The sequence below is a fragment of the Poecilia reticulata genome, linkage group LG5 (assembly GCF_000633615.1).
Source record: "Poecilia reticulata strain Guanapo linkage group LG5, Guppy_female_1.0+MT, whole genome shotgun sequence".
Lineage (NCBI taxonomy): Eukaryota > Metazoa > Chordata > Actinopteri > Cyprinodontiformes > Poeciliidae > Poecilia > Poecilia reticulata.
The window spans coordinates 22,093,453-22,111,236 of NC_024335.1; the positions used below are offsets into that span (position 1 = coordinate 22,093,453).

A 17,784-nucleotide genomic window follows, 5' to 3' on the forward strand; every position below is an offset into this window, starting at 1 on the left:
TAACTACATTTAATACAGCATGTCAGGTTTAATCTTTGCAGTACATGAAAGATGAATCCACAAACTAGCGAATTTTATTTAAGTTGACACTTTTAATGGACTTATAATACACCTTTTAGAGCAACTTTGCATTAAAAGTGTCATTATTTACCAAATGACACTTAATGACAACTGTTAAACATTCATGAAGACTTCTTAATGTTCATGACAGATGTTATGTCATGTTTATGACGGTGTCATGTCAGTCTTATGTACACCCCTTCAAACAAAGTATTACCTACTTTTCCACTTGAGAGAAGTGTTTGTTTTAGCCAATAATGATAATTACTTAGTGAATCCTCAAATTCAGCTTCCATGAAAATTAAAATATTACATTCAACCAATAACTTCACTCGAATGAGGGCTAGGTGTGAAATTGAAGTCAGCTTTTGCAGTTAATTTAGCATTTACCAAAGTTTGAAATTATATTTTCCACACAGGACCAAAAAAAATAGAAAAGGAAAAAAACATAAGACATGTGAGAAGATGAGAAGAGAAACTTTTCCAAAGCATTTTTTTAACAAAGAAGCATTAAAATTATACAATATTTAACATTTTTTAGCATTAATTCAGAGTACATTTAAAAGTGTGTAAATGTGTTTCCAACATGTTTTAGCTGCAGAGTAGTTTGAAGAGTGCCCATATATTTGCTATTAAAGAGTCTAAACGTCCACTTCCTGCTGTAGGTGTGAGATCAAATGAAGACCGAGGAGCAAAGTGTAGCTTTTACAGTTTTTATTGTTGCTGGAGGCTCTAATACAATATGAATCATAAGCTTTACAAAAGACAAAACCAAAAAAAAAAAAAAAAAGAACAAAAGATTCCCCTCCAAAATGGAAACAAATGTTTCCTTTGAGACACAAAGACAAACTGTGACCCCCAAACAAAAATCAGAAGATGAAGAGAGAGAAGAAGAGTAGAGGGGGAAGTAACTGTGATGTTTGTCTGTGTGCATGTTTGGGGTGGGGTGTTGTGTCCAGGGTGATTATAACAGTCCATCCCCATGATCCCACACAGGCTCACATGCATGCAGAAAGAGGAAAACAAAGTCAAAACCTGGTTGTGCAGAAAGAAAGGACGCCCTCATGTTTACATCCCTTAGAAGGCCGATAGATATATGTGGACAGTTATACTCTATACAAATATATCGGGGAGGGAGTCGTAGACAAAATAGGTGCAGGAGATAAATCCGATGAGTAAAACAAAACCGCCGCCAAGCCTACAGCAACTACAGCTCAGTCTGTGTCCGAGTCCAGAGTCGCTCCTGTTTTCTTTGAACCAGGGATAATTACTACACACTGTAGGATTATCATTAACCGTGGTAATACTATCAACAACATGGGAGACGGAGAGAAACGGAGTGAGACCGAATGGCTTAATGGCAGATGAAAAAACGTAAGACGGAGGAAAAAAACAAAACAACAAAAAAAAAAAAACCATACAAAGCAAAGCATTTTTTCCTTTTTTGTTTTCAACAAATAAAAAGAGTGCAGCACTGAAAAGGGTACGGAGGGAGAGACAGAAAGAAAAGACGGCAGAGTTGAGGTGGAGAGATGGAAAGGGAGAAGAGGAGAACCGACAGTAGCTTCTCTAGCCGTTATGTTTGCTTTTGAGGGCCTTCACTAAGTCGGCCTTCAGAGCCTCCTTCTGTTGCTTGTCAGCCTGACTCTGAACACTCCTGTGCAGAGAGAGAGAGAGAGAGAGAGACAGAGAGAGAGATGATCAGCGCTCAAACATCACATCTACATTTGAGACTGAAAATGAGAGGGACGCGCTCATCCCGACAGGTCAGAGAAAACAGGTTAATTATGATTAATTACTCAACCAGAGGGAGGATTGGGACGTGCAGAGCATCTCTGACAGGCAGGAATATCAAAGTTTTTGCTTTAATTTGATTTATTTTAACCATTTTTACAGATTTTAGAAGAATGACAACACATGTTCACTAAATTTCAAACTAGGGAAGCACCGACCCACTTCTTTCACTTCTGATACCGATTCAGATAAATGATGTTTGGTATCGGTCGATACCGATCCGATACAGAAAAACAGAAGAATCGACATAAATGTACTGAATTACTAATTTATTTGATAACTCTGCATCAGTACAGCACACTGAAATTCACCAATAGCTTCACAAGCTCAAACATGTAAAAACAGCTTTAATTTCTTCAGTCTGTGCAATTAGGAGAAAAGCAGCCAATATAACAACAAAAGGTGGCTGCCTGGGTCAAACATATAAAAATGAACTGCAAACATAAAGTACAATTAGGATCTATAAATATAAAAATAAATAATAAAGCACGATGTCGCTCAGAGCACAAAGCATAGAATTAGACTGAATAGATCTGCCCTTATTCTTCACACTTTATCTAGATTTATTTTAAATGTTGGGACTGATACAGATATTAATATCGGATCGGTGCATCTCTACTTCAGATCTGAGAATCGGACTCAGAAGATTGAATTTGTTGTGAATTTTCTTCACACGAGATCAAAACTTTACGGTCAGGGTCAAATTTATTCATACACTCCGTGTTGGACGGAGTCAAGAATCCTCTGGAAAGACATCAGAAAAACATCTAAACATAATACTTTTGTTGGCAACTATATCAATTACAGAACACAATACCTTCTTTTTTATTTATATATTTTATGATAACACTGTCACTTTTTAGAAGATTTAACATCACAACTACAAATATACAATTTCCCAACAGGCCTGCAGAATTTGCTTGTATGTCACTTGAAACATAATTTGCAGCCTTAATAAATCCTTCAAACATTCCTTTGAGATTGTCATATTGCACAAATAAATACAGTTGACTGTGAACTGCAGGTCCAAATTAAATTCAAACTTGTGCATCACATTCTTGTTTTTAAACATGTCGGTTATATCTGCAAAAAGAAGCGTTAAAATGCATAAACTAAAGCTGAACATGGAGATGTTATCCATGAGTGTATGTAAACATGTGACCCCAACAGATCACACTGTGAAAACTTAAAACTGTTAGAGTAAACATTGTCACAGGCAAACCTGTGTGTAAAATTTGACTTTCATTATTTGTACATTTTAAAGTTCGCTGTTGCCATTCTTTAATTTCAGCGTCTCAAACTTCGGGTTGTAAAAGTCGGGTTTGTTCATTGTGATTAAAAAAAAACAACAACCTCATCAGGACAACAAGCTGAGAGGACAATTAATTAAAATCATCAGCCTGGTTAGTGTGTTAACACAAAGGTAAACAAACCTTCACAACATGCTTCACAAATGTTTCTAACTCTGAATGCTGGACATGCAAGTCTGTCCTAAAGCAAGAGATTAAAAATTAGATGCTTAATTAAATAGATTTTCTTCCACAGATGAACATAAAGTTTGATTTTATAGACGGTTCTTTGCAGAGGTCTTAAAAATATTACTCAATTAAGAGCAGAACTACTTCAACATATTTTTACTCAAGTAAAAAGTAGCCATCCAAGAGTAAAAGGTATTTGTTACTCAATTACTGAGTAACTTTTCAAATTAATATTTAAAAATTACTAATCAGACAGACCAAAATATAAAGTTAATTTAAATTAAATTGAAAAATACTTTATTGATCCCAAAGGGAAATTAAATGTTGGATCTCATTAATTCAGATTCTTCAGAGTTATTATAGATGGGGATGTAGCAGTCTGTATTACAGGAAATCTGAAGAAGCTTCTGACTGAAGACACTTTGTGTCCCAAGTGGAAATTAATTTCCCAAATTGTTCTCTTGAAGTTTATGTTTTTTTAATCACAAAACGGGACTCAAAATATTGAACTTATTGTAAATTTTCTTCAGACGAGATCAAAACTTTACATTCAGGGTCGAATTTATTCATACACTCCCTGTAGGGCGGAGTCAAAAATCCTCTGGCAAGTCAGGGCAGCAGGACATCAGAAAAATGGCTAAACGTAAGTATGTTAATTTAAAAAAAAAAAAAAAAAAGTTTTTTGGAATTGTAGTTACTTAAAAAAACAGTTTCTTTCAATATAAAACTTATGAAACTTTAACAAAACCTGCAGGTGTGTGTTAGTCCGGTGAAGTTTTGGTTAAATTACTCAAGTAGAAGTAAATAATACAGTGTATTAAAAAATACTCCTAAAAGTAAATATTTTTAAGAAAATTACTCAAGTAAATGCAAGTCTGGTTTCTGTTCTGATGTTTATTCTTGCACCATCCTGTGGAAAAGGTGTGTCAGTTTTCTAACTGGTTGTTGGTACCGCTGTGACTTCAGCTCAGGCTTCAGGTTATTTTCACACAGAAACACTCGGCCATGCCAGCTGTACCTCTGACCCTAGTCAATGAAGATCTGACGCTGAGTGAGGACCTGCGACAGCTCCCTCTGGAGCTGCCGGTACTTTTGATTATCGGGCAAAGACTCGATAGATCTGGAGCACAGAGGAGAGGCGGCAGGAGGAGAGAGAGGTGACACATGAGAGACATGAAAACAGAAACAGCGCTGGTGGAGGAGACAGAAATATGAGAAATGAAGAGACAGGGGAGTTCAGCAGCTTAGAGGTTAACTCACTGTGGGGCAGATTCAATAAGCTGCTGAGCGAAAACGGTATAAATAAACGTTGTGAGGACCACTCTGAGGTGTTTGCCGTACCTTAAGCCGTTAACGATATCCTTGGTCTTCCCAAAGTAGATTTCATTCAGTGTGGAGCGAATCTTGTTCTCCATGTCCTGAAACAGCACAATTATTACCATTTTTAAAAATGCTTTATTTATTTTAACTGGACAACATTTTCAGATGAAGGTGTGACAAATGTGTAGCATAACGTAAGAAATCTACTAGTGGCAAAGATTTTCTGTAAAAGGTCATTTCAGTTTTTAAAATGATGGCCTATTTTTGTGTGCATAGCTTGTAAAACTGTATTTTATGCCATTTTGGTAATAAATCTGTATTTACCCTGAACAAGCTCAGTGTTTAGATTAAGTCCTTGTTATTTTGCTGTGCAGCTCCACCTTGTTCACAACTAGATCAAACTCATGGAGTGACTTTTTATTTCATAAAGACTGTGTCCTCTTCTTATTTTCTTTGAACTTTAGTTTCATATTGACAAACATTTTTGCTTCTCTCTCAAGCAAGTTTAGAAAATCTGACAAAACACAAATGATATTTCTAAGTAGAGAGCTTAAAAGAAAAATAAATGCACCGACTTCAACAAGGCGGCCGATGTTGGCGATATGAGGTGAGGACTCCCCGACTGTCTCGTCTTTCTCCATCTGTGAAAAAGATTTAAAGAGTGTTTTAATTCCTGGTCAGGACGGATAAACGGTCAGCAGTGCTCCTCCGTCGAGCAGCGTTGTACCTGTCTTGTAAGGCTGCCTCCCAGGTTCATGGTGCCAGAGCCGGTCTTGGTTGTCTGGAGCCACAGCATGACGGTGGAGGTGAGTTTGTAGTGAGCAGTGCGACCGCTAGACTTCTCCTGCTCACAGGACGAACAGCAGCTCGTTAGAAAACATGACAGCAACCAACTTTCCAAACATTCACTGATGCTGGGGGACGTAAAAATAAATCCCAAGAAGAGTTCAATAGGAAATCAGATAATCGTAGCAATCAGGAATGGGGAATAAATCAATAAGAACATAGATAGGGGTAGACAAGTGATTAATATTCAATATATAAAATATTCACTGAACACCTGATCTAGAACCGCACTGCATTCTGGGAAAAGTGGGAAGACTTTAGCCATTCAACCTTAGAGTCACATAAGCAAAGTTGGTGGAATCAACTGACTCAATGCTCTTTGGTTACCTAGCAACTCACTAATTCTTTGGTTACCTAGCAACAGCCTGTTGAGTAACTGGCACAGCAGCAGTTTAAAGTTTTGCCACTGTGCTTCTTAACTGCTTAAAGAAAAAAAAAAAAAACGACATGAAGTGAAAACTGAGAATAAAACCAGAGGTAATGCCACCAGCTTGGCAGTAATTCAGATATTTATAACTAAAAAAAAATCAATAATTATCAAGACTGATACGAAACGCTTATATCGTGATACGTTTTTCAGTCAAAACGGCCAAACTTATAAGCTAATAGAAATAATAATATCAGTTGTTTCCTTTTCTGTGTTTTCTGTCAAAGGCTTGAGCGTCTTAGCCATTACTATTTAAATCAGGCGTGAAAATATAAATAACTCAATGGCAAAACTTGATTTCAGTCTGTAGAGCCAGAAAACAAGGTTAGAAATCAGCCAAAAACGTCCAACTAGTTGTTTCTTTAAAAGGTTCAACATATATTTAAATAATTTTAAATATATGTTGATCATGGAAAAGAGTTCAAATAATTTTAGCAGATACCTGGATTTTGGTAAGAATATACCTGCAAACCCTCATTTCATGGGGAAAAATGAAGCCAAGTTAACTATGAACAAAGTTTGGAAATGTCAGCGTTATCTCACCTGCACCTCCACCACATGAATGGAGTCCCAGCATCCTTTAATCTTCTTGGATCCATCGCCGGCCTTTTTGATGAGAATAACTCCTGCGAAGCCATGATCCAAGTCCCAGAGATACACAGAGGACACGCCACCCTCAAAGTACCTGAACATTACGGGTAGATAATGCCACGGTCACAAGGGGGCAGCACTGATATGTACGTACTAACCTCCAGTCCGACACTCACAGGTCCCTGTACTGATCGAAGGCGTTGTTTGCTTCCACTTCAAGTTTCCTCAACCGAGCTGAAGGCATCGCACCATCTTCAATGGGAGGTTCATACTTATTACTCCACGGGGATCTGATGATTGAGAAATTACACTAATTCAGTGTTAAGTCTCAAAACAGACTTCGAGCCTCTAAGTACCAAATTAAAGGTGAGACTACGAGCGCGTAAAAAGGCCTGAGGCTGAATTTGTAGAACTGTAGGGGAAAATAAAACATCTCCAGTTAGTCGATTGCTGCTGCAGGAGCAGCACGAACAAAAATCTGCTATGCAAAGAGGAATCCAGGTTATTTTTAACCATGCTAATGTAGCTGCTGCTGCTGCGCTTTGCTCTGCTGCAACAGGAAAAGGAACTACTGAATAACAGCAAAACTTGGCGTAAGAACATGATGCATTGGCCTGCTGCATCAGCGCTGGAGAGCTGGTTCACTCTGCTGCACCAGACCTCTGCTCCCTATTAAGCTTGGTTGCTAACAATGCTAATCATTAAACGAGTCATGACAGGGGAACTACTTTCTGACATTTTTTGTTCACTTTGAAGGAGGCACAGAGACAAAGTTAGCTGGAGATCAGTTTTGGTTTGGAGTGGATTTATTTTGTGTTATTTTTATAAGTCATAACAAATAAGGTGCATTCTACCCTGCAAAAAACAAAAATCACCTGCACTTAAACACTTGGTTGTACTCATGCTCGTGATCGCCATGCTTGGGTTTTAGAAAATAAAAATATTAAAGTATTAACATGATAAACTATTCTAATTGATGTAATAATTGTTTGCTAAAATATTCCAAGAGTCCTGAAGACACACTCTACATGCTAATGCTACACTCAGGCTGTGAGATGATGTAAAACAGAAAATCCACTTTATATTCATTCATTCATTCATAATATAATATATAGTATAATATAATTACACTGACTCAGGATCAGACTAAACTAGAATTTAAGAAATATATTAAAACTAAAATATTTGCAGTTGTAGAGTGGGAACTAAAAGAGCTCTACTCTTATCGAGGTAATGCGTCTTTACAAACTACTATTTGCAAACTAGTGTCAAGTCACTGTGGCATTTTACCAGTTTCTTTGTCTACAGAGCATCTAAAACGCTACCATCTTAAAATGTGGAAGACATTTCTTATGGCTATCGCACAAATTTAAGGAAAACCTTTCCAAATTCTCCTCCGGTTCATCATTACTCCTAGACACATAAGACAACCTGAGAGAGGAGCCTGCAGCTGATGAATCCCATTATAATTCTTCTTTATATTCCGGTTGCACACTGATCCCTTGCACCTACTTTACCAGATGAAGGTCCAAGCTGGCAGCAACTACTGCTGTGTTCCAGTTCCACTCAGAACTGGGAAATTCCGACTTCCCAGTCGGAGAAATCAGCCATCCCAAGCCGGTTTTCCCACTGGGAAACTGGGATCAACTCTGACTTCCCCCCAGTTATGACTTCTAAGTCAGACTTTGCATTTCAATATGGCCTCTCTTTGTGTCAACAGAGGTGGAAACGTTTATTTTACCAAACACACAAGTAGAAGAGTCTAAAATCAATGTTGCATGTAGTGTCTGCAGCTCTAAACTGAACAAATTAAAAGTGTTGTTTACTTATGGAAAGCAGAGCTTAAAATGATGTTTGTACGAGTTTTTGCAAACAATGTTTCAGGGCGTCGCCATGTTGAAATTCAGACTTCTTAACTAGAACGTTGTCATCCGAGTCTGGCTGCTCCGAGTACCCACTTCCCAGGAAACATCACCAGAGCCTGGTGATGTCAGGCTCTAACATCACCAGGCCTGACAAAATTCAAACTGACGTGAAATATTGTGGAGTTTCATATGAGGCGGTATCGTCACGCCCACACCAGATAATAATTGGATAAATTTTCCGTCCCAGGTAATTAATTTAAATGATGTACTGCACCTGTAGGAGTCGCCGTCTCGATTGTAATCACAGAGCAGGTAGTCTTTCCCCACCACTTTGTCGCGGGCGATCTTCAGGGGCTGGTCCACTGAGGAGAGGAGGTCCTCGCACAGACTGGGCACCTACAGCCAAACAGACATCGGCTCTAATCAAAACTGTATTTAGTTCAAATAAGCAGCTACACTCCTCAGATATCTCAGTGATGCTTTAGTTGAGACTCTGGTACTGATGGCAGCTTTACAGGATTTTCTCAGGGAAGAGAAACAGAAAAGCAAAAGATGGAGTTGGGTTATTTGATACTTTTAAGCTCTAATCACATTCCAGCTTCACCCAGATGAGGTAGAATAAAATATAATTTTGAAATATAATATCTAAAGGATAAAGGGGTACAAATTAGTTCTCACAGACTGACATGGAGTCCCCCCCTCCTTCACGCTCTTGCATCAGAGCACAGACACAAAGGCAGCCCTGTTATTCTGCAAAAGCCCCCATGCCCACAAACAGACACTCTCCCACATAAACGCACCTGGCAGCCCAGACTGGCCAAGAGCACAGAAACGAGTCTGAACTGGGAATATAGTGTGGAGGGTAAAGAAACGCAGGATCAGAGGGGAAAAGATGAGAGATGTGGGACAAAACAGGAACAGGAGAAGAGATTTTAGCTGGCAAGATAAAGTTTCAGCGGTGGGCAGAGCCAAGAAGAAGTTGGCAGTGGAGGTGATTGACAGCTGTGATAATGACCACTAATAACCGGACATAGTGGTCACTCGGAATGAAAAGAGCAGGTGTTCATGGGGTGACAGGTTAGAGGGGAGGAGGGGGGATCTGGCTGAAAAGAAACGGATGGAAAACCTGGAGGAAAAGTGTTTGATTCATGTCTAAGTTAAGGTAATTTATGATGCAACTTCTGTTAAAATCAACAAAGAAAATCTAAATTACTGCTATATTAGCTGCTAAAGTAAAACCATTCATCGAGAAATTGTTAGTGAGCAGAAATGATCATCGCTGCATGGAATAAATAAAACACAGGGAATTTAAAGGCATACAGGAATCCCTGCAAAGACTAAAGGAAAGTACTGACCAGGTCAATGAGGTCACTGAGGTTCTTCTCGATCTGCTGAGGAGGCAGACGCCTCATCAGGTCCAGAGCACAGTCCAACTGTTGATCGTTCTGAAACACAGAGAAGTCAAACACTTAAAACTCAAACCTGATTGAAGAGAGTCAACACGGCCTTTCTTTAAAGAAACAAAAACAAATGGGGTTTCTGGACATCAGAGAATCTACTTTTAACATTATCCCAGAAAATAAAGCTTCTAAAACCCGAAACACCAATCTGCCCCAGGTGGAGAGCCAGATTGTCAATATCAACAACTGTGACTGAATGTGCCATTTATCACTGCAGAACCTCATTCCACAACACCACGTTACGCCCCTCCGCATTAGGGGTTTAATGCGTACAAACTCAGATCATAAACACATAAATTGTTAAGTCGTTTAGACAAACTGAGCCAAAATGCAGAAGTAAAGTCCACAGGCAATAACGCCAAATGGCAGCCAGCTACTCCCAACCTAAAACACACAACAACCCATCATCAGGGTGTGAGAACTTCAATAAAATCAGGAGCTCCGGCTTAGCAAGAACATTTGTGTGTGTGAAACATGATGCCGATACGGCAACGCAGTAGCAGCAGTTACTACACAGAAGCCGTTGTTCCAGTCCAAACAAACATCAAACTGGGAATGTTGCAATCGTCCTTTACAAGGAGATCAAATCCGATATTTCACTGCAGGAAATATTAGCGGGAAATATTAAAACAGTCAGTGAATCTTCTTCTCAGGAGTGGACGTCCCAGGAAGTTGACGCCAACGCTAGGAATGCAGTGTGGCAAATGATTAGGATCGTTACAGCGGCAGTACAAGGACGCAAGAAAGCTGAGAAAAAAACAGAAAACAAAACACAGATATATTTTATTCAGACAAAACCAAAGAGGTGACCTGATCCAGAGCTCCACATTCAGTGAAGATTTAAACATTTCACATCAAGACCTGATTGTGATTGACAGACTGCAACGTTAAACTAAAATTCATTTAAATATTAACTGCAACTCAAACAAAAGATTGGACAAAAGACGTAGATGACCGATAAGGTCATTCAGAATGCCTTTACATTAATGGATTAAAAAGATACAGAGGTTTGTTTTTGTTACATGACTGATGACAGTATGAAATATGCCGAGAAACCTGCAAAGCCCAAATTTCTAATATTTAATAATGGAGGTTTAGTTACTTAACATGGTTGTTTATATAGCTGACGTAAAAAAAAATGCACCAAGAGGTTTTATTTTTTTTTTTCATTTATCCTATCATTTATACACGGTATTCATAATATATTTAAAAAGTTATTTAAAAAAAGTCAATTTCATCCACTTCACCTTCAATAAGCACATTAACATATGAACTCACTCACCCAGATTCTCCTGAGCTTACAAAGCTATCATGTTGTCTTTCTGTAAGTGGAAAAACTACCTAATAAAAACAGCAGTTGTAAGAATAAATGAATGAAATAAATGGTGCCTTTTTGAAATTAAAAGTCGTGACTGATTGCTTTCCTTTACTCAGATTTTCTGTCACACCATCACAGTTTTGATTGAAGAGAATTACCGCTATTTTTTGGCAGCATGACACAGTAAATAAGTGCTGCTTCCCCTCCACCACCTGTTGCTGTGCACCAGGGTTGTCACATTACTAAAACCTTAAACTCAACACCGAGACTAGGAAATAAATACTCTATTTCCAATGCTGACTGCTGCAACATTTTTGAAGAATCACGGTTCTTTCTAGCTAAAAGCAAAACTTGCATTTAATTGCAATATTTCTACTTCTTAATCAATAATTAGGTTTGGATATTTACAGGTAGGAAGAGCATCTCAGACTGTCAGAACACCGTCACTTTTCATGACCCTAAAGCCAATTTAACTAGATAGCGTTAGCTTGTGTCGTCCAGCAGCTCCACTTCTTCTGGAGATTCAGGAGCTGTACTGATATTTTTAAGTGACTCTCAAACATCAGGGTCATACTGACACATTTTTATTCTATATTTATTGCTTGACATATCTAATAATTTTATGTTTTAGTGGAAAAAAACAAATGTTTTCCCTCTAAATAAGAATAATTCATGTTTAAGACAAAGTTTTGTTTGAAAGCACAACATTGATCAAACTGTGTCACATGTTACAATTAATCAGATAAATGTGTTCTGCATTACAAATGGCACTATCGGTATGGTAAACATTTAATTTTTTCAAGGAAATTAAATAATTTCATAAAGATGCAATACACAGTAATTAAAAGCCATCAGATGGATGAGTCACTCTTTCATATCCGTTAGCATATTTTGAATTGCTTTGTATTTAAAGCTCTATAATCCGTCAGCTCCACAAATAAAAACAAAGCATGTAATGACCAGTCTTGCAACATTCTGTACATTAAATGCACAATCTGACTGTGCAGGAAATCTTTACGCCTCTGCAGGAAATCTCTCTCGTACTCAGCGATCGGTAACAGACTCCACATCTCAAGTTCAGCCTGAGGAGCCTCATGACTTCCCATGTGAGCGTTTGGTAAAGGACAAAAGGAGCAGCAAATATGTCAAAGTTATTAAGTTGCAAAACGAACACAGATCACAACAAGGTTTTTATGTCAAAATTCTAGCAGAAATAGGCCATTAGATGTTTAATATTTTGCACTGTTTGACAGGGATGTGTGAGGGGAAAAATGAGTTCTTCACCAGAGTCAATTTTTAGCTTTACTGGTCAGTCATTAACTGAAAGTCCAATATTTTTCCAGTAAGTGAACCACAGACGAGCATCACCAACACAGACATGAAGAATTTCCAGTCTGGCAGACGTCCATCTTTATTATAGGGAGTTTTATAATGAAGTCTTCGAAAGAACAGAGATGCAAGAAACCATTTAAAAGGAAGCAAATCTCTGCAACATGTTGAGACATGTCTCTGTAACTCAGAGTTTCAACAGGTAACAGGAAGGCCGGACATATTCCAGCAAGATTGCTGTTTTTATACTTTTGAACTCTGCGTTGATTATCCTGCGTCGATTATGGAGCAGGCAGGTTTAGGAAATGTTGCCACGGTTTGTGGAAATCTTAGAGTCAAGATAAGTACCCAAATTCTGGAGACAACACACACAGATGAGGTTGTTTCTGTAATGACAGCTGTGCCAATGGAGACTGTCAACACTGTTCAAAACTCAACTCTGGGATAATTTTGACCATTAAGGAACTCCATATATCTACAGCAAATGTTCCCCCACAGAGAGACGAGGATGCCTCAATCCTTAAGGTAAATATTTAATGACTGCTCACAGCAGGAAGGCTAGTAAAAAACCAAATTTGAATGTGTTCATGTTTTATGTTAAAGCTCTTCTTATATTAATCACATTTTCTATGTGTAGGTCAACGTTTTACAAAAAAAAAAAAAAGAAGATGGGAAATCACCCAGGAACTTCTGAATTGTGCACTCCTTAGTTTGCATGGAGCATTTTAGACGTTTCATTACCCTGGTCCTCAGGGCATGTCCTGCATGTTTAGGCATTCCCCTGCTGCCACCCACATGACGTAAATGAATGGATGATGAACAGGCTCCTGTAAAACCTGACAGGATGCAGAGGAGGCAATACAGTCATCTGAGTCTGATGGACTGAAGCAGACAGGGCAGTGGGCCCCAAAGACCTGGCCTGGGATCCCTGAACTGCTCAGGCATGAACAAGCAGAGGAAGAGGAAAATGTTCTGAGGTCAAACACAAAAAGAAGTTCACAAAAAGTACAACAGGTTTGCACAAAAGCACTAGTTCACATCCCAAATGGACCAGAAATGCATTATTACTGCTGATTGCCAATTTATAAGGCTTAGATACTGGTTAAATCATCTGGGAAGATAATATATAGTTTAACAAAAGGTTATATCTAACATTTGAATAACTTTTTAATGAGTGATAAAGTGTGTGTTTTTCCAGAGGACATTAGGTGAGAAAGAGCGATGTGTGCCGTGGAAACCTTAGCTGCTTTGCTGGCCCAGTGTTTATCATGAGCCAAAACGTAAATTAAGCTGCTGAGAGCTCACTGACAGGGTGTGGCTACAACATGTTTAGCACTTTCAACAAACTGCTCTGCATGTGTAAAAGCACATATCAATCCGAGGTTCATCGCCTTTCCTCTGCTTATTAAGTTAACTCGTTTTTACCACCGAGATAGGCAACTAATAGGATAATATAACCTGTTTGGCATATATAAGACAGGCAGGAAGTTATAAAATCCCACTGATAAAGTGCTTGTTTAACTGTAAATCATCTTGTTATCTTTTGACGGATGTGGAAGACAAATGGCGAATCTAAAAGTGTTTAAACAGGACCGCTTCTGTACAGTGTCTGGATATTGATAATGTAGTGGGCAGGAATGGCGTCTGAACTAGAGACGGAGTAAAAAACTGAAGGTTAAGCAGCAAACGCCCAATAATACATAGACAAAAAAGAAGAAGACACAAAAAAAACGTCGACCAATCCGATGAACGGAAACCAAAACATTAAAACCACTTCTAATTTCTTCATGTTTGCTTTGACAGCAGTCAGATTACTTCTAATCCTTTAAAGTGGTTTGATCAACACTTCTCCAGGCTTTCTGAAGGTCTTTCAATGTTTTTCCTTAAAACTGATTATTTCTGCAGCTTCTGTGCATTAAATGTAATTTTGTATCACTTTTTATGCTGATAACTATAACGCAAATGCTTTATAGAGGTTAAAAACTGATGGACCAGCATAGAAAGGAACAAAAATAAATAAATTAAACAATTTAATTGTATGAGGAGACACGGTTATGTAGTTTTGTGTGAGAATTAAAAGCACATTAAAAAAAATCTTAAATGAATATAATTCTTGCTAAAACTTTTAACTAGCTCTTGTACCCAACCATGTCAGTACACATAGTTTAGGTGTCTGAAGATAAAGATGATGCTTTAGGTCAAAATAACTTGATGAACATTATATGAATGTTATGCCTTTAAGAAAATCTTTAATTTTAGAACCTTATTTGTCTGAATGGCTGGTAGATCAGAGTCAAGTAGCTTAAATTAAAAAGCCAGACTGAAAGTGAGTTTTAAAAAGTGGTCAAGGAAGACCTTGAGAAAACCTGAAGGTGGAAAAACCAGCAAGTTGTGGCAACCTGACAGTAAAATACAAAGAAATCAGAGGTGACTTTTGTATGCATGTGTAACTTGTCAGTTAAATTTGCTTTGCTAAACATCTGAGTTAATCATAAAACAGCTTAAAGCAGCCAGACTAAACATTTTTACCTTCTGTACATCAGCAGCTTCTGTATCTACAGTGACGGCCTTTATCTGCTGCAGCAGCAGCTTTATGAAATGAGAAATGTAAAAGGGCAAGCAAATAAGCTACAGCTGAATGAAGACCTGAGTGAGTGCTACAAAGCACGGAGCAGATGCAGGACTGAACTAAACCCCAGGGGGGCTTTCTCTCCCCAAACACACAGCGAACAGCAGGTCATGAGATCGCAGGGCCGAGCGGACCGGCCAGGGCATGAAACTGTGGGGAATGTGTGGGAGGATGCACTCCAAACTGGAACAGCATACAGACAAAACTTGTTTTTTATCATGACTTACAGGTTTACACTCTGTGCGACAAACATTTTCCTCTGGTGTCAAAGTTAATACTGGAATAAAATTCGACTTGAGCAAAATTGTCCCTCTGTTCTTGAGGCAAGAGAAACAGTTACATGTGAGGAACAGGATCCATTTATGAAACTTGGCATTAATCAACAATCACCACTACACATGTTTATTTCACCTTCTGTACTTGTAAAAGTTGTAAAACTAACATAATCCAGCACTATAATATAATCCAAGAAAGGAGTTCATGATGGAGTATATAAACACGCTCCTTAAGCCGAACCGAGTTCAACAAGTTCCCACACAATGCCTCTTCTCTAAGGTCACCTGCTGCCCATCTTCTCCAAAATCTCTTTCACCTGATGAGACGGCCTGTTTCAGACAGCAGCTGCATTCCTCAGCAGTGCTTTCCTGGTGTAAACACCGCTCAGACCAGCAGACAACCCCCTCAGGTCAGGGCGGAGCAGGATGGATGAGGTGAGACCAAGGAGAGAGGGCGACACCGGAGAAACTCCAGCTGCTGCTCTCCTCTTACACACAGCAGTGTTTGGTTTGCATGGAGATGTGCTACTTCTACATAAACCAAGTGGGTTTAACATGAAGGACAAAAAAAAAAAAAAGATGGATTACAGCAGATTAGATTTTTACAACTACCAACACTTCTTTCATCTAGGTTTTTAAAGGAAACCAAACTGAATTAAATGATACTAAATAATAAAAAAAGCCAGTGAAACAGACAACAGTACTGTGGGTGAATGTGGTCTATTTAAAGTCCGATGTGACTGGCTGGGAATAAAAGGATTAGCTGGAATTCTGATGAAGAGTGAGTTTTTAGTTACTGTCTTATATAGAAAGACCCGACAGAAAAACAGAGAACTGCTGGGTAAAAATTACAGAACAGCTAACCTTTTAAATCAGGAAATACAAGATGGACCAACTTTCTCTTTGTGTACAGTTTGAAACAAATCAATAAACAATAGACATAGCATCAAATACATTTGAAAAAATATACTATTAAATTAAATGTAGAATTTAAAGGTATTTTATATGACTTAATGGTCATAAAATGAGATAAATTAACAGATATACCCATATTAAGTACATGGGTAATAAATTATTTGTTAATTGCCCCCAAAGCTTTTTATACATAAAGAAAAATAGCCTGCATGTACTGCAGGCTATTAATAGATGTGTAGGTCCATAACCTTCTTTGATTTGTATTAAAGAAAAAACATCTAAAAGTAAAAGTCACTGACAGAGTTGTACGTATAGACAGAAAATTGTGTAAGTCCATTTAATGGATACATACATATATACATATATATTAGAGATGTGCTGATCAGGTTTTTTCCTGCCGATTCAGATCACCCATGAGGGCTGATCACCGATACCGATCACATAATTATTATTTTTTTAATCATAAGCTCTACCGGTTACATTATATGGAAAAAGGAACCATGAATTCACCTTAATATAGACAAAAACTTGTTTTTAACTTTTTTAAAGAAAAAAACAAAACAGGCATTGTGCAAATTGTACTGCTATCGTTAATACCATCTCTAACAGACTGAAAACATATGAAGGCTCTGAAGAGGCTAAATAATGCAAAAAGTCAAAATAAAACCTCTCAACATTGCCAAAGAAATTCAAGTATAAAACTTAACATTCAAAGGCAAAAACAGGATCCATTACAATAAAGAGCCACCTTAAGCCACCTGAGTTACTGAATGAAAACTTCCTGATAGCATGGCGGCTAGCTGATTACTGCTAGTTCTGATTGGTTGTTTCTGACTGAGCAGAGTAATTATGCAAAACAGGAAAGAGGCAGAGGAGATCGATTATTTTTTCAGAGATTATCTGTCTCATGTTAGGACAACGAAAGTTTTAATACGTGTGTTAAATGTATTTTTTTAAGTTAGATGCTGCAGCTTTAAGCAGAGGTTCGGTGTGAGAGTCACTACCAGGTGGAGCAGAAGCGGCGCTCCGTCTGTGAAATATTACTACCTGTAGCGCGTAGCAGCGGTTCAACAGTGAGAGCAGAACCAGCGTCTTAGACTTTAATTGCAGCTCAAAGACTTAAATTATTTTCCAGGTTATTTGTTTAGCTTTCTTACCGTCATGCTAATTCTTGTGTTTGTAGCTGCGCGCTGCTTTACCTGCAATCTGATCGTCGCTCCATATGTCTTTTTTACTGCAGTGAGCCTCGATGTAGCCAAACTCCGTCAAGTATGGCATTGTTTTTATGCCATATTAGATTCGTCGTGTTGATGCATTTTGACCTGCTTCACCCCACATGCTTCAATTTTTCACCTCAACACGCAAAAGTCCTCAATCACTCAGTGCGTTATGGTTACACATCGCTTAGTATTTATTGCTGCGCGTTTGCTCAGTGTGAAGAAAAGAGGAGACCAGCTGCACAGGCAGGCTGCGAAAT

General features: G+C 38.3%; 1 protein-coding gene across 3 annotated transcripts in view; it reads right to left on the bottom strand.

The window, feature by feature from the left end:
- Nucleotides 1-759: 759 nt before the first annotated feature.
- Nucleotides 760-17,784, bottom strand: part of capzb (capping actin protein of muscle Z-line subunit beta) — an 18,944-nt gene continuing 1,919 nt past the window's right edge. The window contains exons 2-10 of one of the 3 annotated variants that reach the window (XM_008409788.2): nucleotides 9,737-9,826; nucleotides 8,656-8,777; nucleotides 6,693-6,806; nucleotides 6,469-6,610; nucleotides 5,380-5,496; nucleotides 5,228-5,293; nucleotides 4,674-4,750; nucleotides 4,351-4,452; nucleotides 1,652-1,717 (exon numbers count right to left, since the gene is read on the bottom strand). In XM_008409788.2, the coding sequence (XP_008408010.1) occupies nucleotides 4,359-4,452; nucleotides 4,674-4,750; nucleotides 5,228-5,293; nucleotides 5,380-5,496; nucleotides 6,469-6,610; nucleotides 6,693-6,806; nucleotides 8,656-8,777; nucleotides 9,737-9,826 (822 nt within the window). In that variant the 3' untranslated portion in view covers nucleotides 1,652-1,717; nucleotides 4,351-4,358. Of the gene's footprint in view, nucleotides 1,718-4,350; nucleotides 4,453-4,673; nucleotides 4,751-5,227; nucleotides 5,294-5,379; nucleotides 5,497-6,468; nucleotides 6,611-6,692; nucleotides 6,807-8,655; nucleotides 8,778-9,736; nucleotides 9,827-17,784 lie in introns of all 3 variants that reach the window. The other 2 variants (XM_008409789.2, XM_008409790.2) reach the window with 2 other exon arrangements.